Genomic DNA, 26,238 nt, shown 5'->3' on the forward strand with positions numbered 1-26,238 from the left:
TCTGCTCCTGGGAATTCAAGGCTCAACCAAGCCACCAACAAAGTCCCTGCATCCTGGTCATGTTTCCTCAGTCTTCTGCATCTCATTCAAAAAGTCAGAATCACCTTATACAGCCTGGGGGGAGGGGGCTCCTGGACTCCTCTTCAGAACAGCTTCTGCCACCAGATTCTTGTCCCAAGAAATTCTGCCTCTCTGGGGCTCTTCTTATATACACAGCATTAGCTACTTCCATTTTCAGCCAACAGAGAATCAGAAGCAACTGAAAGTACTAATGATACATGAGTACCAAAGGCAAGGTATCCTCCATGATGATGAGTTTCCTGTGATGAGCTTATCCTGGGTCAGGCATGGTGAAGACAGTAGCAGTTACTGTGTTCCAGACACTGTGCTAAGGGCTGGACATACAAAAAGAGGCAAAAGATTGTTCTTGTCCTCAAGGAACTCGCAATCTAATGAGGGGAGGGGCAGGGAAGCTCACATGTGTAGGTATAGGGACCATCTACTTGTCTCATTCCAATGCCTCAATGTGGTATTGAAATGACTCACAACAACCTTGCCTTCCTTGCCTCCTTACCCCACATACCCAATCCAGTTGCCAGATTCTTGCTCGTATTTCTTCATCTCTTGATTCCATCCCTTTCTTGATTCACGAAACCACCACTCTGGTGGCAAGCCCTCATCACCTCTTGCATGGACTATTACAATAGGTCTCCCACTTGGTTTCTCTTGTCAAGACTCTCTCCATCCCAAAGTATACTCCACAGAGCTGCCAAATGGATTTTTCTAAATGGCAGCACTATGTCACTCCCCTATTCAAATAACTTCTAGCTGCTCTCTATAGACTCTAGGATCACGCAGAGCCTTTCCCAAATTGACCCCAACCCTACCTTTCCAGCTTTATTTCACATTTTTCCCCTTCATGTGCTTTCACTTCTAGTCATACTGGCCTTCCTTTCTTCAGGCAAGTCACTCCATCTCCTGGTCATGTGATGTTGCGCCAGCTGTCATGCCGAGGTCAGCAAGCATTCCCACCTGATTTCTCTGCCTCGTGGAATCCAGTTTCCTTCACACACCACCTGCTACATGAGTCTCTTCCTTTTGAGATGCTAGCGTTTTCCTCTTCTCCAATGACCTACCATATGTTTTGTAGGTACATCCGTGGTCTCCCCAGACAGAATGTAAGCAGTGACTTTTTAATCTTTGGGTTCCTTTTGTTGTTTGGTTGTTCGTCATATCTGACTCTTCGCGATCCTGTGGATCATACTGTCCGTGGGGTTTTCTTGACAAAGATACTGGAGTGGTTTTGACATTTCATTCTCTAGTGGATCAAAGCAGAGGTGAAATGACTTGCCCAGGGTCATACAGTTAAAGTGTCTAAGGTTGTATTTGAACTCAGGCCTTCCTGACTCCAGTCCCAGTGCTCTATCCACTGAGCCACCTACTTAGTATATAGAGTAGGCATTTAATTACTGCTTTGAATTGACCCTAAAAGGCTATGCCAGAACTCTCACGTCTTAACAGGTCTACAATATTACACATCCTCTGTCACAGCATGTCAATTTACCATCAGAGGCATTAGTTACTAGGTTGACCACAGGAAAATAATTTTGGAAATGGCACTTCTTGAAGATTGCCTACCCTAAGGTGCTGAGAAGTTGTACTCTCAATCAGTGGAAGGAATGTCTCATGAAATCAATTGCAGATATCTGAAGAAACAAATATAACACTTACTCTCTACGCTATAATTCCCTTCTTTCCTAAGGAATATATTTTTGGCCTTATTTAATTAAACTCAGAACATTTGAACATTTTACCAGTTAACTGACCTCTAACTCCCAGTTGTTGTTGTAAAATAAATAATTTGTCTCCTAATAGAAGAATGGTTTTCAATTGAATTCTGGTAATTTTTTTTTTAATCCAGAAGAGTTGTATCAAATTAGATCTTGGCTTTGCAAATTTCATACCCACGTGGCTTCAATGATTACTTCTATATGAATATCTCTAATCTCAATGTTGAATCTTGACCTCTTCCCAGACTCCAAAGTCTAATATTTATAACTACCAACTGGATGTCACACTAGCATCTCAAACTTAACATCTCCAAAAATTGAACTCTATCTTCCTCCCCAAACCTGTCCCTTCTCCTGATATTTGCATTTTTGTTGACAATACCAGCATCCAGTCTTACCAGTCTTTCAGTCTTAAATGCTCCTTCATGTTTGACTCTCTGCCTTTGCACATAGTCCGTTCGATAGTCTTACAGCTGTATTCTCTTGGAGAGGTGTAGGGTATGTCCAGGGAAGAGTAGCACCTCTGGTGTGGGGGCTGCTTTCCACCTTTCCACTCCCATCCACTCAACTCTCACCTGTGGCTCTAAGAAGCTGTAGTATGTGCAGTGGTCACACCCTGATAAAAACATCTTGGCAGATGGGCTAAACCAGGTTGAAGGTAACCAAGGTATCTCAAACCCACTGGTAACTTAGAGGGGTTTCTACCCTAGCACACAAAGACTTCCTCTGGCAGAATGGCTGGATGAGAACAGTTTGTTCCAATGGCCATTAAGGCAGGGGAAGCAGGCACTGTTGAGCACTTATGGTTTGGTTAGATATTGAAGACATCTGTAATGGTTATGGGATCTGAAGATCTTCCATGCCCCTTGAACTTGCTGACATAGCAGGAAGTGGTGAGGCAAGAGGAAGCCGCAGCCGAGCTAGAGTCAGTGTGGTGACTAGAAGTATGGTGGCAGCAGCAGCAGCATGAACTCCTTTTATTTGAGCCAGCCAGAATTTCTGCTAAGGACTCCTGCTGAGGACTGCCAGGGACAGGAACTGTGGGGGGCCGGAGCTGCTGAGAACGAGCTGTGTGGAGGCTGAGCAGTTGCCATGAATGAGGAGGGGAAGACCTTTGCCTGAGGTATCCTGTTCTGTTCTTAAGTCTTCAGAATGTGGGTGTTTACTGCATTAACTACTTATGCCAACTCTATAGCTACTGTGATGGCTTTGACTTTCTGGTTTTGGGACTCAGTTTTCTGGTATCTGAATAAATGTTCTAGCTTTGTCCCCCATGTAGAGAGCCTGTTATGTTTTGTGATTAACAACCATATCAGCATATTTATAGTTACCGTAGGCATTGTGAATATTGCATTGTTGATGCAACATCAAAGTCATCCACTGCATCCCAACCCACCACCAGTCTTCTTCACTTTTGTCTTGCCACTGGACTCCAATGACTCTGGAAGACACAGCAAGGCTGATGACTTTGTACAGCTCTGCCTCACTCAACTCCAATTTATTCAAAAGAAATCACCCATACACAGGTGGATTATTTATGTCCCACTTCTGGTGGAACCTTTTGAGCTCATACTGGTCTCATCAGTCATTGCTGGACACACTGTACTTGGATCACAATTAGTGATGTCATTCTGGTCTTCTTCAAGAGCAGAGGAAAACAACATTCTCTTGCATTCGTTGCTTCTTTGGTGTGCCTTCTGGGACCATCGTATTTTAGATGCCTACCACTTCTTTCCTTAAAACGATGTGGCACAGTTGAAGGAATGGTGGTTTTGGAGCCAATGCATTTACCTAGATTAAAATCCTCACTTTGCTATTTGTGTGACCTGAATGGACTTCTGTTTCCTTATTTGTAACATGAGGGATTGGACTAGAGCTTTAAGGTTCTTTTAGGCTCTGCATCTGTCATTCTGGAATCCTATTTAATAGATTCTCATGTGTTCTTTTTGTGTCCAGTTAGTCTCCTTTTCAATTTGTCCTTTATACCCCTGCCTATAAACATGCCACTTTGTTCATCAGCTGAAAGTGATCTCTCCCTCCACAAATTTGTGTGAATCTATTTTTAAAAAGAAAGAAAATTAATGACATAAATGATGAATAAGCATTATAGTTCTAACAAGACACAACTATAGAGAAATACAAAATCTACTAAGAAAAATATTGATTTGAACTGTTCCATTTATGTAACCTGAGAAGACTATTTATAACATTTCAAAATAAGCCACAGATGATCACAGAATTTTAGAACTGTGAGGGACACGAAAAATCATTCTAGTTCAACTTCTCCATTTTCTAGAGGAGGCAAATGAGTCCTAAAGAAATTTAGGGACTTGAACAACATACCATATAGCTGGTTCCCAACAATTAAAAGCAAAATCTTAGGCTCATGATTGACCCAGATGCTCTTTCAACTACATCTTATTCCACTCCAACACCACTTCATCTCTTTTAAAGAAAATGCTACAGGATGTAAATCCAAAATAGAAGATGTATTGTTTTTAACTGGATGCATATAAATTCTTCTTTGAGTACAGAATTGCCAGTTGAAAAACCTAAGCTTTCATTAGGAATCTGAGAACCAAGTATTATGAAAAATTTATCCCATCCCAATATTTCTTTCATTTGCTCCTTAAGACATTAGTTATTTCTAATTTTGTAGGTATTTACCTACAAGAATAAAACACATTTATTCTCTCACATTTACTAAAAGGATTCTTTAGCAAGGAAGGAAAAGATTTTATTAAATGATAGCCTAAAGCTATCATTTAAAAATATGTAAAAATACAGCAAAAGATTAAAATTAAACAGTGCAAAGTAATAAAATATCAAAATTTTATTTTAAAATAAATTTTGTATATACAATTTGGTCACCTACAGTAGGGGTCCATTATCATTTAGAAACACTTTCAGATATAGCTGTAGCTTGCTTAGAAATGCAAGTTACCTGTCACATTTAAGAAAGCATAAAAAAGTTCATTATCTAATGTAGTATAAAATTGTTATTCTAGAAAACATAGCCAAGTTTCATATTTTCTAAAAACATTACCAGAGTCCACATATCACACATTTTGGATAAATCATTCTAAATTCCAAATTAATGGTTTCATGACGCTCTTTTTCATGTCTATGGACAAAGAATTAACTTCATGCAGTTTATTTTTTCTTAGATGATTTTCTAAAAATTTCCAATGAAGCTCTAGGAATCTAAACATCATGCTGCTTCTAAGATTCAAATATTAAAAGATTTCTTTGACAATATTAAGATTACAAGTCCAAAAAAGGAGCTTTAGATCAAAGGCACATGGAGCGGTGTAGAAGAATAAACTGGATATCCCAGGGGTGGGTCTGCTGCTTGTACAGTGAGGTTCCTTAAAAGTACAGGATGTGCTTGTATGCTGTAACGCTCTTCATCATCATTTGTGGCATAGAGCAGTTCCCATGAAAGATTGGCCCACTGTCCTCTGACAGTTTCAGCATTTAATTTCCCAACTTGGACTAACAATTCCTGGAGAGTAAGTACTCTTCCAGTATACACTCCCTTTAAAGGAAAGGAAAAAAATGAAAAAAAAAATCCAACATATTTAATGCTGGATATTAATTATATATACAGGCAATAAATGTTTTTAAAAGTACACATCAAATTTTCTACATTAGATCAAAGAACCTCAAAGTAGGAAAGGACCTCAAAGACACTCTAACTCATGTTTGAATAAGAAATCCCACTATAATATGCCCAATAGGTGGTCATCTAACCTTTTCTTGAAACTTATATTTAAAAAGTTTCATTGATATTTTTTCTTTTAAATAATAGTCACTCTAACATCTCCTCACATACTGAATTCTTTCTTACAACAAAGGTAAAAGAAATAAGCAAAACATGGTGACTGCATCAGATGCTGTACACAATATTTCCTCTGCCTTTCTTCCATAACATATATTTCAGAAGGCATTCTTGGGAACCTTCCAACAGTTTTGCAATTATCCAGAATTCAACTGAAGGTCACATTGGGCAGTTTGTTATATAAGGGAATCTTATTGTGAATACTTACAAATCAATTACTTACATGGGCCTGAGCTGGCATGTTAACATGAGGCTAATTTGTCAACAAAAGGCATAAATACATAATTAAAATCACTTTCTTTTTGTAGCCAAATTTAAGGTAGCATTAGCATAAATTCTAAAAAACATTTGTTTATGGTAAAAATCCTTTAAACTGTTATTTTTAAGCTATGTGAATTTAATAGGTTAAACTTTAAGTGGTTATAAGAATATGGGTTACATCTACATGTAAGAATCAAAACAAACATTCTGTGTTTAGTTCATTTTCATATTAATATATCAGAAATGGGTGATTTTGTTGTTTGGGAATGCCTAGTGTGGAAATTCCTTCTACCTTTGTAGATCCCAACTCATCTAGAATCTGTAGCGTGAAAGAGTTCCCTGAGCTATTGTCAAAGGCAGGATATGAACCTAGGTCTTCCTGAATTCCAGTCCAACACTCACCATACTGCCTCCCTAGCTCATTATTATTAACATGTTATTAACAGTAATGCCTTTCACTAACATCCTATTCTGGTACTTCATTGTGTCATTGAGGAGACCTTGGGTTCTTAAAGGCTTTGCCGATGGAGTACAAATTTGGGCAGCTCTACCACGATGGAAAAGTTTTGACAATAAACTTAGAAACACAATGCATACAAACTGCTACCTAAAAATTTCTCACTAAATTTAAGGAAGCTTATAAGTTAGTCACAGGGTACTGAGGTTCTACTTCCTCCTCCCCCAATAACAGTAACTCATGAAGACCATTTATTAAGATGCATTAGTTGGGATATGAATCTATAGAGGAGGATCTTTTTATGTATAATGATGAATATTTCTGTAATTCTTAGCAGTTTACAAAATCATCTCCTCGTTACAAGTATTGTACCCAAAGTACCTGGCTAAAACTTTTATATCTAGTTACTTCTAAATAAACAACTTGATTGTCCCTTCAACTTCCTTTCCTTAGGCTCAACAACTCTACAAACCCACTTTGCCCCTCCAGGCTAGTCCGAACCTCTTCTCCTTTCTTCCATCTGTCCCACTTACTAATCCGCTGCTGTCAACTTGCTTTTCTCTCTTAATTGTTCACTTATCCTTTATTTACCTCGTGTTCCCAGCTACTTTCTCCTTTTCCTTCCTGAGGTTCTATTTCCCACTCATGTTCTACTTCCTAATCTACCCTCCCTTAGAAGGTGAGCATCCTGACAGCTAGGGATTGTTTTCTTCATTGTATCTATATCCCCAGCACAAGGGTCTGAAACATAGTAGGTACTTAAGTAGGCTGATTGGCACTCAATGAATGGCTAGTTCTACCCCCAAAATAATAATGAATTTTACAATAATTTGAATTTATTAAGAAGGAAAAATTAAATGGCCCAACCATGAAACCATAATTATGAGATTCTTAAAAAACATAATTACATAGGCAGAGTTGGCTAGAATATACCAAATCTCCATAAAACATTAATTATATTTTAAATAACTGATTCTTGGGGTAAAGCTTGACTTAGGTAATTTTTTTTTTGCTTTTTGGAGGGCAATTGGGGTTGTGACTTGCCCAAAGTCACACGACTAGTATGTGTGTTAAGTGTCTGAGGCCACATTTGAACTCAGGTCCTCCTGACTCCAGAGCCGGTGCTCTATTCACTGCGCCACCTAGCTGCCCCCCCAAAAAAATATTTTTGAAATTTTGTCTTTCTTACCATATTAGGATCATGCCCCAGAGAAAAAAGGTATGGTTTTTCTTGTATAACTGCTTCCTGCCACTCTTCATCAGATACTAAACCAATGTACCAGTTATGTTCATATTCTTCTAAGTAGCTAGCCATGTCTCTGAAGTTCTCTACTGGACCTAAACTTGCTTTGTCAAGCATAAGCTTAAAGGTGTACCTGAAAAATATAGAACCAAAAGTCTTTTTGTATACTTTTGATCAATCTCATTAATGAAATGAATTTAGTCCAACACTTCAGGGACTAGACGAAAATTATATACATTTCATGCAAACAGGTTAGAGGGAAGTTATTTAAATTATCTGTGGCTACAAAATGTCAAAACCTATATTGGGCTGTATGAAAATAAAAAGTTTTCATATAATCCAAATGGAAGTACAAGTTAAATGCAATTTTATCAAAGGAACCAGAGCATACAAGCCCTTTTAACTTGAGGAAATATTTTTTTTTCATCTCCATTACTGCAACAATTCTATGATCTCACTGATGTGGGTATCCTTCTAACAATACACATTTTTAAAAAATTTGTTACATTTTAAATTGCAAACTGTCTCCCTCCCTCCCTTCCCACCTCCACTCTACAGAAATCCACCATCTCTCTCTCTCTCTCTCCTTTTCTGTCTCTCTCTCACACACACACACAATCATACTATGCCTACTTCTATTTATCAGTTTTTTCTCTGAAGCATCTTCCTTCATACGTCCTCTGTAGTTTATTTGAGTATTTACAATACTCAGAATAGCTTATACTTCAAACAACATTGCTGTTACTGTATACAACATTCCATTGGTTCTGCTCATTTCACTCTTACTTCAGGCAAGTCTTCCCATGTTTTTTCTAAAATCAACTTGCTCATCATTTCTTACAACAAAGTAGCATTTCATCATTCCCAAATTGATGGGCATCCCCCAAATTTCCTGTTCTTTGCCAGATATTTTAGAACACGTAGGTTCTTTTCCTTTTTTTCCTGATCACCTTGGGAAACAGACCTAATAGTGGTATTGCTGGGTCAAACGGTTTATACATATTTTTAAATTCTTTGGGCATAATTCCAGAGTGTTCTCCAAAATTGTTGGATCAGTTCACAATTCCACCAACAGTGTATTAAGGTCTCAATTTTTCCATATCCCCTCCAATATTTGTTATTTTCCCCTTCTATGATTTTAACCAATCTGATAGGTGGGAGATAATATCTCAAAGTTGTTTTAATTTACATTTCTTGAACCAATAATAATTTAGAGCATTTTTCACATGACTATGTATATCACTGATTCTTCATCGAAAAACTGTTCATATCCTTTGATCATTTATCAACTGGGGAATGACTCATATTCTTATAAATTTGACAAAGTTCTCTACATATTTGAGAGGAGACCTTTATGCAAGAAAATGTCTATAAAATATCCCCCTCCCAATTTCCTGTTTTCCTTCTAGTCTTAGCTACATTGGTTTTATTTATGCAAAATCCTTTTAATTTAATATAATTATCCATTTTACATCTTTTAATGCTCTCTCTTATTTATTCATAAATTCTTCTCTTACCCATAATGATAGACAATATGATCCATGTTCTTCTAATTTAATTTATCTCCCTTTATAGCTAGTTCACATTTTGAACTTATCTTGGTAAATAGTGTAAGATATTGGTCTATACCCAATTTCTGCCAGACTGCTTTCCAATTTTCCCAACAATTTTTATCAAATGGTGAATTCTTATCCCACAAGTTTAAATCTTTACATTAGTCAAATACAAGATTACTATAATTATTTACTACTCTCTACTGTATGTCTGACCTATTCCACTGATCCACCTTTCTTCTTAGCCAATACCAGATAGCTTTGATAATTAATGTCATAATATAGTTTAAGATCTGTATTGCTAAACCTCTTTCTTTTACATTTTTTTCATTAACTTCACTGATACTCTTGACATTTTGTTCTTCTAAATGAATTCTCTTATTTTTTCTAGCTCAATAAAACCTTTTGGGGGGAATTTAATGAGAATTGCATTGAGTATGTAAATTGATTTAGGTAGAGCTGTCCTTTTTATTATATTGGCCTTGCCCACCCATGAACAATTAATATTTCTCCAATTATCTAAAGCCTGATTTTATTTGCATAAAAAGCCTTTTATTATGCTCATGGAATTTCTGGGTTTGTCTTGGCAGGTATACTCTCAGGTACTTTATGCTCTCTACAGTTGTTTTAAATGGGGTGTCTCTTACTATCTCTGTGTAGAGTTGTATTGGTGATATATAGAAATACTGATATGGTTTTATCCTGTTACTCTACTAAAATTATTAATGATTTCAACTAGCTTTTTAGTTTAATCTCTAGGATTTTCCAAGTATATAATCATTTAGTCTGTAAAAAGAGATAGTTTTATTACCTCACTGCCCATTGTGATTTCTTTCAATTTCTTTTTCTTCTCTTATTGCTATTGCTAGCATTTCTAACACAATATTGAATAATACTGGTGATAATGAGCACCCTGGTTTCACTCCTGATGTTATTAGGAAGGCTTCTGGGTTATATCTATTACAAATAATACTTGCTAGCGTTTTAGGTAGATGCTTTTCATTTTAAGGAAAAATAGATTTATACCTATACTTTCAAGTGTTTTTAATAGGAATGAGTGTTGTAATTTGTCAAAAGCTTTTTCTGCATTTATTGCTATTATAATATGATTTGTGTTATTGTTATAATCAATTGTTAATAGATATTTTGCTGTCAAATCATCCCTGTATTCCTAGTATAAATTGCACTTGTTCACAATGTATATTTGTGATATATTGTTATAGTTTCCTAGCTAGTATTTTATTTAGGAGCTTTGCATCCATATGCATTAGTGAAATTGGTCCATAATTTTCTTTGGTTTTGTACCATATTTGTTTTGTAAAAGGAGTTTGGTAGGACTCCTTTGCCTATTATTCCAAAGAATTTATTGAATACTGGAATTAGTTGAATTTTAAATGTTTAGTAGAATTCACTTGTAAATCCATCTGGCCTTACCAATTTTTTCTTAGGAAGCTCATTTATGGCCTATTCAATTTCTTTTTCTAAAATATGTTTGTTTAGATATTCCATTTCCTCTTTTGTTAATCTAGGCAGTTTATATTTTTCTTCTCTTTCACTTAAATTGTTAAATTTATTGGCATATAATTGGGCAAAACAATGTCTAATAATATCTTTGATTTCATCTTTATTAGTGGCATATTCATGCTTTTCATTTTTGATACTACTGATTTAGTTTTCTCTTTTTAAAAAATCATTAACCAATGGTTTTATTATTTTTTTTTCATAAAATCAACTCCTAGTTTTCTTTATTAATTCAATATTTTACTTATAGTTGATTTTATTAATCTCACCTTTAATTTTTAGGATTTCTAATTTTCTGTTCAATTGGGGATTTTTAATTTGTTTTTTTAATTACATACCCAGTTCATTGGTCTGTTCTTTCTCTATTTTACTGATACAAGTATTTTGAGATATAAATTTTCCTGGTTACTGTTTTTGCTGTATACCATTGATCTTGGTATTTTGCCTCATTATTATTATTCTCTTTAATAAAATTATTCATTTTTCTATGACTTTTTCTTTAACCCACTCCATTCTTTAAGATTAGGTTATTTAGTCTCCAATTAATTTTTAATCTGTGTTTTCACAGTCCTATCTTATACATAAATTTTACTGCATTTTGACCTAACAAGGATGCATTTGATATTTCTGCTTTTCTGCATTTAACTATAAGATTTTTATGCCCTAATATAATGGTCCATTTTTTGTAAAGGTACCATATACCACTGAGAAAAAGATATATTCCTTTCTATTCCCCTTCAATTTTCTCCATGCTGTCATATCTAGCTTCATTAAAATTCTCATCATTTCCTTGACTTCTTTCTCATTTATTTATTTTGTTAGATTTATATAGTTCTGACACGGGAAGACTGAATCCCCCCAAATTATACTTTTGCGATGTACTACTTCCACCTGTAATTTATTTAGCTTTTCCTTTAAAAACCTAAATGCTATAGCATTTTGTGCATATAGGTTTAGTATTGATATTACTTCATTATTTGTTATTTTTTCATAATATAGTTCCCCTGCTTCTCTTTTAATTAAAAATCTATTTTAGCTTTAACTATCATGATTGCTACCCCTGTTGTTTGTTTTTTTTTTTGCATCAGCTGAAGCATAATAAATTTTACTCCAGTCTTTTATCTTTACTGTATGTGTATCTCTCATTTTAAAATGTATTTCTTGCAAACGGCATATTGTCAGATTCTGATTTTTAGTGAATTTTGCTATCCATTTCTGTTTTATGAGTGAGTTCATCCCATTCACATTCAAAGTCATGATTACTATTTGTGTATTTCCCTCCACCCACTATTTATCCTTCTATCCCTCTACTTTTACCCTATCTCTCCTCAGTCTAATTTATTTCTTCACTTTCTCCCTAATCTGTACCCCTTCTAAGAGTCCTTTACCCTCCTATTTCTTGATCTTCACACCCTTCTAAAAGTCCCTTCCTTACCTTATCCCTTTGCCTTCTTTTTTAATCTGCACATTCTTCTGTCATTCTAACAGTCCCTCACTTATTCTATCCCCTTGCCCTATTTCTCTCTAAGTTAAGACTTTTATACCTTCTAGATATGTTATTCCTTCTTTAACCCAGCTCTGATGAAAATAAGGTTCCAGCATTACCAGCCCTCTACTCCATCGTGCCCTCCACTGCAACGGTTCTTCCATTCATGCCTTGTTTGTATGGGATAATTGCTCCATTTTACCTCTCCCTACCAAATTTTATTTATTCTTTAGGTTCATCCCACCATACTCAACCCCAAGTCTTCTATCTATGTATACTCTTTAAACTACTGAGGTAATAATATTCTTAAGAGTTACAGATGTTTTCACATTTAAGAACTTATTAAAGTTCACAGTTTGAACTTATTAAAGTGGTGGATAGGTAACAAAATGAAGTTAGTTATATCAACTCCCAAGAGAGCAGTTTTGGCTTTTAAAATTCCATTTTTAACACTGCCCAAGCTGTGTAACTACTGTTTATATGACCTCATGAATACACCACAGGGTGGTATGGGTGGGCAAGGGTCTTTCTTGAGTTCTTTTAACATTGTACATATACCAGTTAAAGGGTCCACAAGGCAGGTAGGTGGCACACTGGATAGAGTGCCAGATCTGGAGTGAGGAAGACCTGATTTCAAATCTGGCCTCAGACTAGCTGTGTCATCCTGGGCAAGTCACTTATTCCTCTTTGCCTCAGTTTCTTCATTTGTAAAATGAGATGGAGAAGGCAATGGCAACCCACTGCAATATCTTTGCCCAGAAAAACCCAAATGGGGTTATGAAGAGTCAAACAATTGAAAAATGATTAAATAATTAGTTGTCCATAGGTTTTCCATAATTCTTGTTATGTGACTAGCCTCTTTCTTTTCTAGTCATATATTTATGTAATGACATACTTTACACAATTTTCAAAACTTTTTTTCCCATTTATTTTTGTTCTTAACTTAAACACCAAATAAAACGAACATGTTCATATATAGTCCAGAATAAGAGAGGACTTCATATGAAACTGTGAATACCCATGATGTAGAGCTTGCTTCTCAAAGCACAAAATAAATTCAAATATAATTTTCTTTCTAGTAAATTGTTATCGATGGGTTTTGTTTTTTAACACAGCCACAATTTCTTTAGTATTTCTATCTTTCCCAAAGAACTTTCCCATATAACAAATATTATTTTTCAAAAAGTAAAAATATAAACCTAAAGAGATCAATACATTGAAAAAGTTCTAAAATATTTGTGTAATATGTAATACTTTGCATATGTAATATGAAAAGCATATAATCTGCTTTTCTTCTAATATTTTTTATAGTACAATCTTTAATATTAAGGTCATGTGTCCATTTGGAATGTATTGTGAAATATGGAATGAAGTGTTAGTCTAAGCCCAATTTCTGCCAGACTGCTTTCCTAAAAAACAGTAATTTTTATCAAACAGGAATTTCATTCCTAAGCAATATATGTTTTCTGGTTTATTGGACCCTAGATTGTTGAGTTCCACTGTTTCTGTTTCTTCCTTTTCTAATCTGTTCCAAGCATCTACCTCTCTTATTTTTTAATCAGTACTAGATGATTTTGCTAACTGCCACTTCATAATATAGTCTGAAGACTAGAAGGGCTATTTCTCTTTTATCCCTACATTTTAAAATTAATTTTCTTGATGTTCTAGATCTTTTATTTCTCCACATGAATTTTGTTATTATTGTATCAAGTTATGTATTCTTTTTTAGAATTTCATTGGTATAGTATTAAAATTTTCAATTAACTTTGGTATTTGGCAGTATTGCCACTTTTGATACATGAGCATGACTCATGAGCAATGAATATTACTCTAGCTTCTACAATTCTTTATTCCTTTAAGAACACTTTATAAATGGGATTTTCTAAGTAAACTATCATGTCAGCAGCAGTCTTATTTTTTTCTTTACATTTTTCTCCTCTTATTGTTATTACTAACATTTCTAGAACTACATCAAATAGTAGTAGAGAGTGGGAATAATTGCTTTATTCTTGCATTTAGTGGAAAGGCTTCTAGTGTAATTCTACAGCAAATGATACTTGCTTTTGGTTTTAGATATATACTTTTTTTTTTGCTTTTTGGAGGGAAAAGGTAGGGCAATTGGGGTTAAGAGACCTGCCCAAGGTTACACAGGTAGTTTTGTGTTAAGTGTCTGAGGCTAGATTTGAACTCACGTCCTCCTCACTCCAGGGCTGGTGCTCTATTTACTGCGCCACCTAGCTGCCCCTAGATATATACTTTTTATATTTAAAAAATGTCCCTTCATGTCTATACTTTGTAGGTTTTTTTTTTAATCGCATAAATGAATACTGTACTTTGTTAAATATTTTTTTCTGCATCTATTGAGATAATCATGTGGTTTTGGATGTTTTTGTTTTTAATATGAATAATTATATTTTCCTGATATTTAATCATCCTGGAATCTCTTGTGTAAATTCCACTTAGTCAGGATGAGTGATGTCTTGAATCAAGATGTAACTTGCAAAGCTGTCCTGCTTCTAAGCTTCTGATGTGCTACATCTGTTCAAATTGGCCATGCACCTATACACTCCACTGATGAACCTCATCTTTGATATGTGCCTGGTAGTATGTTAAATGATTTACAAATATCAATATCTCATTTGATCTTCACAACAATCCTACAAGATAGATGTTATTATTATCCCCATTTTATAATGGAGGAAACTGAGGCAGGCAGGGGCTAAATGAGTTGCTCACGGTCACACAACTAGTGTCTGAAGTCAAATTTGAACTCAATTCTTCCTGACTCCAGGTTGTATTGTTACTGTATTTTTGCTTAATGGGAAGATCTTTCTCATCCATTAACAGGCCCATATGCCCTGTTTGAGTCACATGGAAGCCCAAGTCATATGAGTCTGTGGTGAGAGGAGCTTGCTGAATGGGTGGAGCAGAGCCCTGAGGAAGTTGGTAAGGGTAATTAGAGCTAAAGAAGAGAAAGGAAGCAGGCAGCAAGCTGTGAGTGTTCATTTGTGGGAAGGCCCTAGGAGGGGGAAAGCTTGGGGATGGTGGTGCCCTCTGCATTGCTATTGTGTACCTTTGTTGCAGTGATTCGGCTTTCTGGTGGTGGGATTCAGCTTTCTAGTGTTTAATTTATGTTTTGGTTCTGTCTTCCATGTGGAGAGTCTATTATAATTTGTGATTCAGAATTACGCCAGCATATTGATAGCCACTATAAGCACTGTGAATTTCGTGTTGGTGCTACATAGGTCTAGCACTCTATCCACTTAGCTACCAGCTCCCTCTTTGGGTTAAGAGTACTATGCAATTTCTTCAAAGAAACCTGGCCTGTCCATCTCTCTCTGTACAATTCTACATCGAACTTGCTGTCACACTTTATAGCTTGTCCAATCGACTGCATGTCATACGTCAATAGGCATTCTTCATCCTCTTGGATTTTCTTGTATTGATTGCTAATTGGTCCACATTACTAACGGTCAAGCATATGCCCTTCCTTGCCTCTAATAATCAGCAAACTCTAAAAGTGGACAGTGATTTGTAAAGCCAGTAGCAATGACATTGTTAGGCAGCTTTAATTAAATGTTTTCAAGGAATGTATTTCTTATGAATTTGGGGTAAAAAAATGAAAAACTTTTTTTTCTATGAAATTAATAGAAAAAATATTGGGCTACCTGCAAAATACATGTCAGAGTAGGGACTTCAAGGAAGGTTACTATTAATACTAACATACAGAATAAAAATTACTTCTTACCTGAATGCTTTCAGTGCTTGTTGGAACAGTTCTGGTTTTTCAGTTAGCCAGTCCAAACCAAGTGACCAGGGAATGCCACTATTGTAAGCTCTAAATATGTGACTAGGGCTAGGGACTATATTGTCTATCCCCAAAAAACTAAAATAACAAGACATTACTACATGAATATATAAGTCTTTCAAAACTTCATCCTTTGCTATTTCTTCAAGTATATTTGAAAGATTTTCTTTTGGATGCAAAGAGTCCAATTGATTTAAAACAAATTGGTACCAGTCTTCTGGAAATAGCTTCTTTATTTCATTAATTTTGGATTTGGGCAAACAACTAGACCTCCATTCTTCTGGTATGCTTAACAACTGTGAATGAGAACAATTAAATTCCAGCAGGGGAAGATGTGTCATCTCTCTCTGCTTCCCTTTGTCAACAGCAGGAAGTCCTAATGCAACTGCTTTATATAGTTTATCTTCTGAAATAGTCTCTGAAGAATTACCATCTATGCTCTGTGATTCCACTGATCCTGGAATAGGTAAAGATGTACTTGGCAAAACTTTTAACTTCCCATTTTCTTTTTTGGTGGTAGACTCATCATCAAAAAAGTCATTATCAGACCACTCATCAAGTGTTTCTAAATTTAAACTATCTGTATCACTAGGGACTTGTGGGTATGGTGAATTATTCAACTCAGGCTGCCTGATTAGAGGTGGCACACCATTATTTTCAGTTTCATCAAGTTCCTTTGGTGTTTTGGTTCTTTTATAGCAGTATCGTACGAGCATCCATACAAGTACTTTAATGAGGTCACCTTTAAATTCTTGTAAATTTTCATTAGAATCAATTATACCAGATAAAACACTCCTGGCATCAGAATATAATCTCACAGGTAGAACAGTACAGGGTGTTAAGATATTTCCAAAGTGCTCATTGAGTGGAAGTGCTTTTGCATATTCTTCTTGCACAAAGGCTGCTTCAAAAACTTCATCAACTCTTCTAGCTTCAACAGTGTGGCACGATGTTTCCTGTAATTCTAATCCCTGAAAGACAAGACAAAACCTCCTTGAGTGTATTACACAGAAGCCTTTTCCAACCCCTCAGTTCTTTCTATATATTTTTTCCTATTTATCCTGCCTCATAGCTTGCATTATATGTACTTCCTTGCTTTTGCTTATTGTCTTCCCCATTAGATTGTAAACTCCTTGAGGGCAAGGACTGTCTTTCACCTCTTTTTGTATCTCCATCACTTAAGCACAGTGCCTGGCACACAGTAGGCTCTTAATAATGTTTAGTGGTTGGTCATAATTACGTAGACATAGAAAAGTTAATAATTTTAAGAATATTTATGTATTCTTCCTTAATAAAAATATGGCAAATAAAAGTCAGTTCTTCTTAATCAAGAGCTATACCTTATCCTTTAAATCTAGAGGCAGCATGGTATGGTAGAAGAACAAAGGATTTAGAGTCAGAAGGCCCAGGGTTTGAATCCTGGCTTTGCAATTTAGTACTTCTGTGGATTTTGGCAAGTCATCTAATCTCTCAGCTTTAGTTTCTTCACCTGTATGTCTCTCTGGGACATTATGGGCAATTGAAGAGTACTAAATTAGAGAAATATTAATAACAATATTATTTTTATGACAATCATAAAGAACTTTACACTTGAAAGATCATAATTTTTTTTGTAACTTCAATTTCTAGAACATTCTATATAAACCTGGAAATCTTTTTTTTTCTTCAAAATGACCAATGCTTTCTATTAAGCATACAGATTTCAAATACTGCTAAGTTAACATCAACTATTTATGTGGGGAAGCTTTAATAGCAGTTGTTACTTTGCTATAAAAATTGTACACATATGCAAAATACACATAAACAGCTGTATATCTGGCAAAGAAAAATATGGTCAAAGAAACTCTATTTAGAAAGACTCACTGACATATTATGAGATACTTCAATATTGTATTTCTTAACAGCAAAGAAGGAAGAAGTAGGAATTACTCTAATATTATGGGACAATTTTCTGCTTTTTCTTCTTTATGAGGTTGTAGTGTCAGTTTTAACCAGCAACAATTTGAACCTATTGTGTAATGTTTATGAAAGCTCATACTATTCTGTTCTCTATACATTGTTCACTCTATAAGTCAAACAGTATTACAGAATCATACTTTGGTGCTGATTGGTTGGACAAGAGCAAAAAGAATGGGATGCAGAAAAGAGGTGACTGTTCTATATAGCTTCTTTGCTTACTTATATAATCTTTTAATGGACTACACAATATCAAAATGTATATATTTCATTGTGAATATTTAAATTTAAAAAACACATTTTCAAATTTAACAAAGAAAATTTACTCCAAGTTGCTATGTATTTGATAGCTACTAAATTGATCACAGAAATATTTTTACATGTAATATATCAACTCTAGAGGAAATTTTAGTGGTCTAACCTTAATGTTAATACAGCAATAAGTATATCCTCGTTCTAGAACTAGTATCCAGATAAGTCGATCTTGAAAACGACATAAGTAATGTGACCCAGGTAAAAGGACACCTAAAACAGAGTAGAAAAAGATGAATTATTTTTTATGTGGGGTTTAGATAGGTCATTTTTATGATGGCAGATCTGACAACATTTTGGAGACTGCTTTTAACTCCTGTTACCTTTTTGTTAAAAATAGAAAGTGAAATATACTATTTTGTACAAGGCATTAAAATTATAAAAAAGCTCAACGACTTAGATGACTAAAATGATTTAATTTACTATTGGCCTATGCATGAGTGTTTTCAAATTACCAGAAAAACAAAACAAAACTGGAAGCAACTGTATCAAATTTCTATCTTTTACTACATTTCTTATAGACATATCCCTTTCTCTCTATTTGTATAGTCACAACTCTATTTCAAGTCATCAGTACTTCTCACATGCAGTACTAGAATCGTTTTCTAACTGGTTGGTTGCCTTGCTTTAAATCTCTCTAATCAGTCTAGGGTTATTTTTCTAAAGTATAGGTCTGACTGTGTCACACTCTGCTTAATGAGTTCTAGTGTCTCCTTGTTCTTTTTGGCATTTAAGGCTCTTCCTAACCTGAGTTTTTTCTACCTTTTCAGTCATCTTCTTACACTTACTACCCTACTCCGCTTGCCTGCTCTCAAGCACAACACTCTGTCCCCTATGACAGGAGTGCTCTTCCCTGATTTCCTGGCTTCCTTTAAAGCCCAGTTCAAAACTCACCTTCTAGAGCTTTCCTGATTCCTTAGTTTATGATGCTTTGCCTTTTCAGATCATATTCCATCTCCTCTGTAGATATCTTGTTGGTACCTACAAATTTACTTAGTTTCTCTCATTAGAATGAGGATAGGGACTGTAATTTTGGCCTTTCTTTGTTACCTCTAGTACTTGGTACAGTACCTGGAACACAGTGCTTAGAAAATGCTTGTTGACTGACCACTCATTTAACCATTCTCATCACCTTTTGCCTAGTCTATTCTAACAGTCATTACACACACACACACACACACACACACACACACACACACTCACACACAGACACCCCTCTTTGTGCTTTGACACTGACTGTCCTCCATGATTGGAATGTTTTGCCTCCTTACCTCTACCTCCTGATTTCCCTGACTTCTTCTAAGCTCAGCTCAAGACCCACATTCTGAAGAAAGCCTCTCGTAGTCCTCCCAGTTTCTAATCCTTTCTCTTTTAGATGACATTCTATCTATTCTGTATAGATCTTGTCCGTATAAATTTATTTACATGTTGTTCCCTGCTTTAGAGACAGAGACTATTTTTATTTTCTCTGTAGCTCAAGCTCTTAGCACAAAGTAAAGAATAAATATTTACTGATGGGCTGATTTGCAAATCTACTGATAATGCTAAATCCTGATAAAATTTCAATATAACTAACAGAATTTAAGTGAAAATGATATAACAAAGGATAGCTGCACTGGACTTGGAAATAGCAGAATGTTAGAAAGTCATAAGCACTAGTTAAAAAACACAACCCCTTATGCAATTTGTGTTGAGAAATCACTGAGGAGCTATAGTTTTTAAAATTGTTATAAGAGTAATAAATTTTATAAAAATGATGCATTAAAGGAAAGGCTTTTTAGAAATATGGGAGCAGATCACAGGACACTTCTATATTATTGTGAAACACTGTACCTTTCTTATGCCAAAGTACATGAAAGGGTTTTTAAGCAAAAGGAAGAAATTGTCCCTTATTAAGCAATAATAATAAAGACAGCAATATAATTTATATTATAAATTCCTCCTGGAATTTACCTGTTTGGAGGATATTTCTGAAAAACTGAGTATTTTTAACAAATAAATTCAACATCTTCCAATTCATACTATAAGCCAGCAAGATAATTTTATAACACATTCTCAATTTTAAAACTACTTGACTTGCAAATGAAACAGAAAAAAGTATACCTGCTTAGTCTTCACTTGACTGGTATAGAGAAGCAATGCTTACTTTATTTTAAAGATCTACATATTTCTAAATATGAATGAGTAAGAAGCTATTTGCTGTGGACATGATAGAAGACAATTCTGGTCTAATTTCTATCTTGTGAAAGAAAGCTGAACCTGATAATCTTACTATTTTTAGCTAAGGGTGAATAAAAGTTCTTTAACTTAACAAAGCAATACATGTTTTATTACAATTTTTAACATGTTATCTGTGAGAAATGGACTTTTACACTGTTGAAGTTACTTGAGAGATATTTCAGATATTTGGACAAGCTAATGCAATAGGCATTATAATTGACAGTAAAAATGGGTGGGGATTGGTGGGAAGTCTGGGGGGAGGATTAACACACATGTTGCTGAAATGTAAGTCATCAGACTACACAGAGTTGGAAAGTTCAAGAATAACTGTCTGCTCCTGTTGTGCAAGTGTTCTAAATAGCAGTCTCTAATCTCTGCTCTGGGTCCTGATTTCCAAACTGTGGAAACACATGGCCTTTCCAAAGCTGTAAATAATTGTACTGCATTAATTACAACATAGTTTGATAGAAAGCCCTGAAAAAAATACCACTAGATCACTACAATTAGAACTGCACAAAGCTGAAAACTCAACTGACCATCCCATTATAGATACCAACTATTACTAGCATTAAAATCAAGATATCTGGAAGTATTAAGACATTGATATGAATCAGCAAGAAAATCCTGGATTTTCATTGAGGGCATTTGTAGTTTTGTTATGATCTGCAAGTAATCCTTCTGGTTTGAGATATCCAGGTACAAATAATGCAATTCATTTCACAAGCATTTATTAGACACCTGTGGTGTGCTCCTATTTATACTAACCATTGTGAAGAATATCAAAGAAATAAATGACATTATATTTGCCTTAAAAAAGTTATTTGAAAGATAAAATATTATTCTTAATTAGTGTTCAGAAAAGAATTATGAGTAGCAATATTATAAATATAGCATGTTTTGGGAAATTTAGTGAACAGAAAAAAGCCCTCCTATCATACTGACATTATTACAGTTGACATATGGAATATAAAAATATTGAAGGAATTTATTAACAAATGTTGTTCAGTTGTTTTGTTTATGTCACTCTTCATGACCCCATTTGGATTATTTTGTTTTTGTTTGGCAAAGATGCTGGTTTGCCATTTCCTTCTCCAGCTCATTTTACCAACGAGGAACTGAGGCAAATAGTGACTTGCCCAGGGTCACACAGTTACCAAGTGTCTGAGGATATATTTGAACTCAGGAGGAATCTTCCTGACTCCAAGGCAAGAATCCCATCCACTATACCACCTGGCTACCCAGTTATGAACAATATCTACATATTTTATTGTATGTCAAATATTTTATTTGTTACATACTTGTAATAATTTATTAATTTATTTGAATGAAAAATGAGCTAAGAAAATTATATGTATAAAATGTTTTATGAAAAATGGGGAGAGGGCATAATTTTTTTCTTATAAAAAAAGGAAGAACCATCACAATATAAAATCTGGAAACCACTTATTATAGGATATATTCTTATCTTTCTCCCTACCCTATCACTTTGTTATTACCACTCCTATCACTAAATATCCTTTTAAAGACCAGCATGGGGATAAAGCGAAAAATGCTGGAATTATTCAATTATTTTAATGATAATCTTTTAAAACTACTAACAGAGTAGAAATTGAATAATATATTATTTTTAAAAAGGAAATTAAGTAGGCAGTCACTCTAAATTAATTCAGCACATTGATACCAAGAGTGATTTTGGTTCTTATTTCTCTTTAAAAATTTTTTTTTCTAAATACTTTCACAACACATAATTAGAAAAATTGTAAGTAACCGTTTCACCAGGGTGGAGAACATATGTTCTTTTCGTGCCTAAAATCAACTTGTCAGAAAGTTAGCTATTAGCATTTAAATACCACGTGAGACTTCATATCTGCTACGAGATTACATGTTTTCTTCAAAACGATCTTGAGAATTACAGTAGCATTGTACAATTAGCACATGGTGGAAAAGTTGCAAGGCAGTCATATTACTTGAGAAAGTTAAGTTTATTTCCACCAAATATTCTGTTTTTTCCCTGAAAGCATTATTTTTTAATATTATGTTTATTTGGCAGAGGTGGCAGGGAGAGATGGGAGTGGTAAGTGCAAAGGACAAAATTACTTAAAGAAAAGTTTTGTATCTTTAGGATTATTTTTCTTCAGTAGTAAGTAGGTAGGGCTGATGAAATCACCATGTTTATGGAATAAAACAAACTTTTTATACTTTTCAGTATGACTTGTGGTCAGTTCCCATTACTTAACCATTAAAAATAACAATAACAAAAACTCATATTTACATAGTATTTTGAAGTTTGTAAAACATTTACCTACAATCTCACTTATTTCTTTCATGACAATCGTGTGAGGAACAGATAAGCAAACAGAGGCTCAGTAGTCTAATGACTTACCCATAGTCACATTAGTGTCTGACATAAGATGAATCCAGATCTTCCTGACTCCAACATCACTACTCAATTATAGAAAAAAAAAATCGAGGCCCTTAGCCTCTTCTCCACTCTTCCTCATCTCAGAGGCTTTTTATTGCTCCCTCTGCCCTCCCTTAATAAACCCTACTCTTCATTAATCCTTCAACCAATAAGTTCTCTTCCAGGCCAACTCTACTGTTCTTGCCACTCTTTCTTTTCTCCATCTTGACTCCTTGGTAAACCAATTTAACTTTAGTTTGTTCTCATGTCTCACTTTACTCCTTGCCAAGCCTCAGCCGTGGATCACTCCTACCATTCATTCTTATAACATGCTACTGTACAAAGGTAGAGAAAAATCACACAACTGTTTTGACTGGGTCCACTACAGATTTATGTTACATAACCTCAGATAGGCCTTCACTGCTGCTAGGCAATCCCTCTATACCTACCTTAGCAACTCTCCACAATAGCTCTTCCAAACCTTTTCATTCCTCCTCAAACCTACTATGGCTCCCCCTCCCACCACTCTCTTAGCTAAGACCCTTGCCTGATATTTACAGAAAAAAAATCAAGGGTGTTTGCCAAGAGCTTTTTTCCCCTGTTCCTCATCTCATAGACCCCATATGCCTTCTGCCACTATCTTCTCCTTCATGCCTATCTCTCATGACCTGCTAAACCCTTTAGTCACACAAGTGATCCCATTCCATCCCAACTCCTCCCACAGAATGCCCCAACATTCCAACTCCTTTACTGATGTCCAATATCTCCCTGTCTAATGGTTCATTCCCTACTGCCTGCAAACATGACTGTTTCTCCTATCTTGAAGACACTCTCACTGTTAACTATTATCCTCTATCTCTTCTGCCCTTTGTGGCTAAACTACTTGAAAAGGCCATCTACAATAGACATCTCCATTTTCCTTCCTCTCACTCTCTTCTTAACCCCTTACAATTTGGCTTCTGACTTGATCGCTCTTCCAAAACTGCTCCCTCCAAAATCACTAGTGATCTCTTAGTTGGCCCATCCAATGGCCTTTCCTCAGTCCTCATGCTCTTTGATCTCTCTGCAGGCTTTGACACTGTTGATCACTCTCCTCGATGCTCTTCTCCAGGTTTTCAAGACACTGCCTTCTCTCGCTCCTCCTGCTACCTATCTCACTACTCCCATCTCCTTTGCTGGAGCCTCATCTAAAACCCTCACTCTGACCACAGATGTCACATGACATCTGGACCCTCTTCTCCCTCTATATTAACTTTACCTTTCTACTAACTCTTGAAAATGCTGCCTTTTCTCCTCTGACAATGGCACTACTGTTGTAGAGGGCTGCATTATCACATACCTGGACAAATAGCCTGCTGGTGGGTCTGCCTGCTTCAAGTCTCTCCCCACCCTAACCCATCCTGTTCAGCTACCAAATTGTTTTTCCTAAAGTGCAGGTCAGACCATGTCACCTTCCAGACTCAATTAACTCCAGTGGTTCCTTATCACCTCTGGGATCAAATACAAAGTGATCTGTTGGCATTCAAAGCATTTTATAATGAGTCCTCTCCTATCTTTCCAATCTCCCTACTCCCTGCCACATATTCTTCAGTCTAGTAACATTGGCCTTCTAGTTGTTCCATGGACAAGACATTCCATCTCCTGGCTCTGGGAAATATCTCTGACTGCCCCCATGCCTGGAATGTTCTCCCTCCTCAAATCCCTGGCATCCTTTAAAACTCAACTAAAATCTTATCTTTTACCAAAAAAAGTTACAAATTCTAGTACCTTAATTCTCTTGCTTTCCCTGTTTCCTATTTATCCTGTATGCAGCTTGTTTGTTCATATTTGTTTGACTGTTGTCTCCTCCATTAGGCTGCAAGGTTTTTGAGGGCAGGGAATATCTTTTGCCTTTTTTTATATAACTAGAACTTAGAACACAGTGCCTGGCATATAGCAGGTGCTTAATAAATGTTTGTTGACTGAATGAAATCTTCAATACCAAACTGATTCTCTTTAAAAATCTAATTCCTCCCATGTACTTGAGTTTCTCTATTTATCATTGCCTCATATTCATGGAAGACTTTTAAAAATATTTATGTTTTGATTACAGGACAGAACCCTGAACTTAATGTAGTTCACAGCTCATTTTTAATCAGTAAGATGAACCCTTTTAATTTGTCAACTGTCACTTTTTTTGTCAATAAAAAACCCCAAAGATTCTGAATACTTTGGTAATTTAATTCATCTCAATAAGTAAAGGTGAATTTGCTTTTTGCTTCTGGTCTGTCATATTTTTTAAAATTTGATTTTTATATGCCGGCATAGTCAAAAGGCTCAAGTTTTGTTGGTTTGTTTTTTGAGAATGATAATCTCTCCAGAATGTTCTCTATACTAAATTTAGAGATGAAAATACCTCAAATATAGCTTAGTCACTTACCTAAACTACCAGCTGCCATTGCAGATCCAAGTGCAGCACTCAGACTTGGAACCATCTGCTCATAGTAAACGGTATCTGGACAAATGCATGCTGTTGCACCTACTGGTCCTGGCCAACTCTGAACTGGTCTTGGAAACCCAACCAGAAACACTGGAAGGGTGAAGAGAGGCAGTAAAGGAGAAGAAAGTAGTGTAGAAAGAACTATGAATAACATGACAACTGGGAAGAAGACTACGTTGAGTGTAATTAAAGTGGTGGTAGATTTTCGACGCTGTTTTTTCTCTGTCCATGATGTCAAGAGAACAGATACAGCAAACTGCAATTTGGTGATAAGTTGAAGCAGTCTATCACGAATAATGCCAACCTAAAAATATAAAAACAAGATAAATATTTCTATTTATTTCATAGAATCTCAGATCTGGAAGAAACCTCAAGAACATCTGGCCCAATTCCGACTTGAACAAGAATTCTCTGTACATATCATATGTGCATATACACATATACACACACATATATAATATATACATACATATATGTATGTCAATCAAGTATTTATTAAGTACCTATTTTGTGCTACGCTCTGGGTATAGAAAAACAATGAATGAAACTATAAGTGTTCTCAAATAGCGTAATTCTAACAGAGGAGACAATAAGTACAAAAATAAGTATTTAGAGAATAAATGTAAGGAAAATAAACACAAATAATTACTCATCAGTTAAATAAAAGATAGTTTGAGAGACAGCACTAGCAAGTGAGAGGATCAGGAAGTTTTATGTAGAAGGGGATGTTTGAGCTAAGTCTTACAGGAAGTGAAGGACTCTTATCAAGCAGTGTTAAGGAAAGAGCCCATTACAGATACAGGGGATAGCCATTACAAAGGCATGGAAATGGGAGCTGAAGTGCCGTGTGTGAGAAACAGACAGAAGGGCAGTATGGCTAGACCTTAACATGTAAGAAGGGTTATATATA

The 26,238-nt window shown here is 35.4% G+C and overlaps 1 protein-coding gene across 4 annotated transcripts in view; it reads right to left on the minus strand.

The window, feature by feature from the left end:
* Positions 1 to 4,608: 4,608 nt before the first annotated feature.
* The window catches only part of PCNX4 (pecanex 4), a 67,664-nt gene continuing 46,034 nt past the window's right edge, over positions 4,609 to 26,238 (minus strand). For 3 of the 4 annotated variants that reach the window (XM_069092051.1, XM_069092053.1, XM_069092050.1), the window contains 5 exons: positions 25,269 to 25,632; positions 18,338 to 18,441; positions 15,901 to 16,931; positions 7,539 to 7,725; positions 4,609 to 5,328 (listed from right to left, as the gene is read on the minus strand). In XM_069092051.1, the coding sequence (XP_068948152.1) occupies positions 5,077 to 5,328; positions 7,539 to 7,725; positions 15,901 to 16,931; positions 18,338 to 18,441; positions 25,269 to 25,632 (1,938 nt within the window). In that variant the 3' untranslated portion in view covers positions 4,609 to 5,076. The remainder of the gene's footprint in view (positions 5,329 to 7,538; positions 7,726 to 15,900; positions 16,932 to 18,337; positions 18,442 to 25,268; positions 25,633 to 26,238) is intronic. The other variant, XM_069092052.1, reaches the window with a different exon arrangement.

Source organism: Petaurus breviceps, unplaced genomic scaffold (assembly GCF_028583685.1).
Source record: "Petaurus breviceps papuanus isolate PSGF00001 unplaced genomic scaffold, PetGlider_PUasm1.0 189, whole genome shotgun sequence".
NCBI lineage: Eukaryota > Metazoa > Chordata > Mammalia > Diprotodontia > Petauridae > Petaurus > Petaurus breviceps.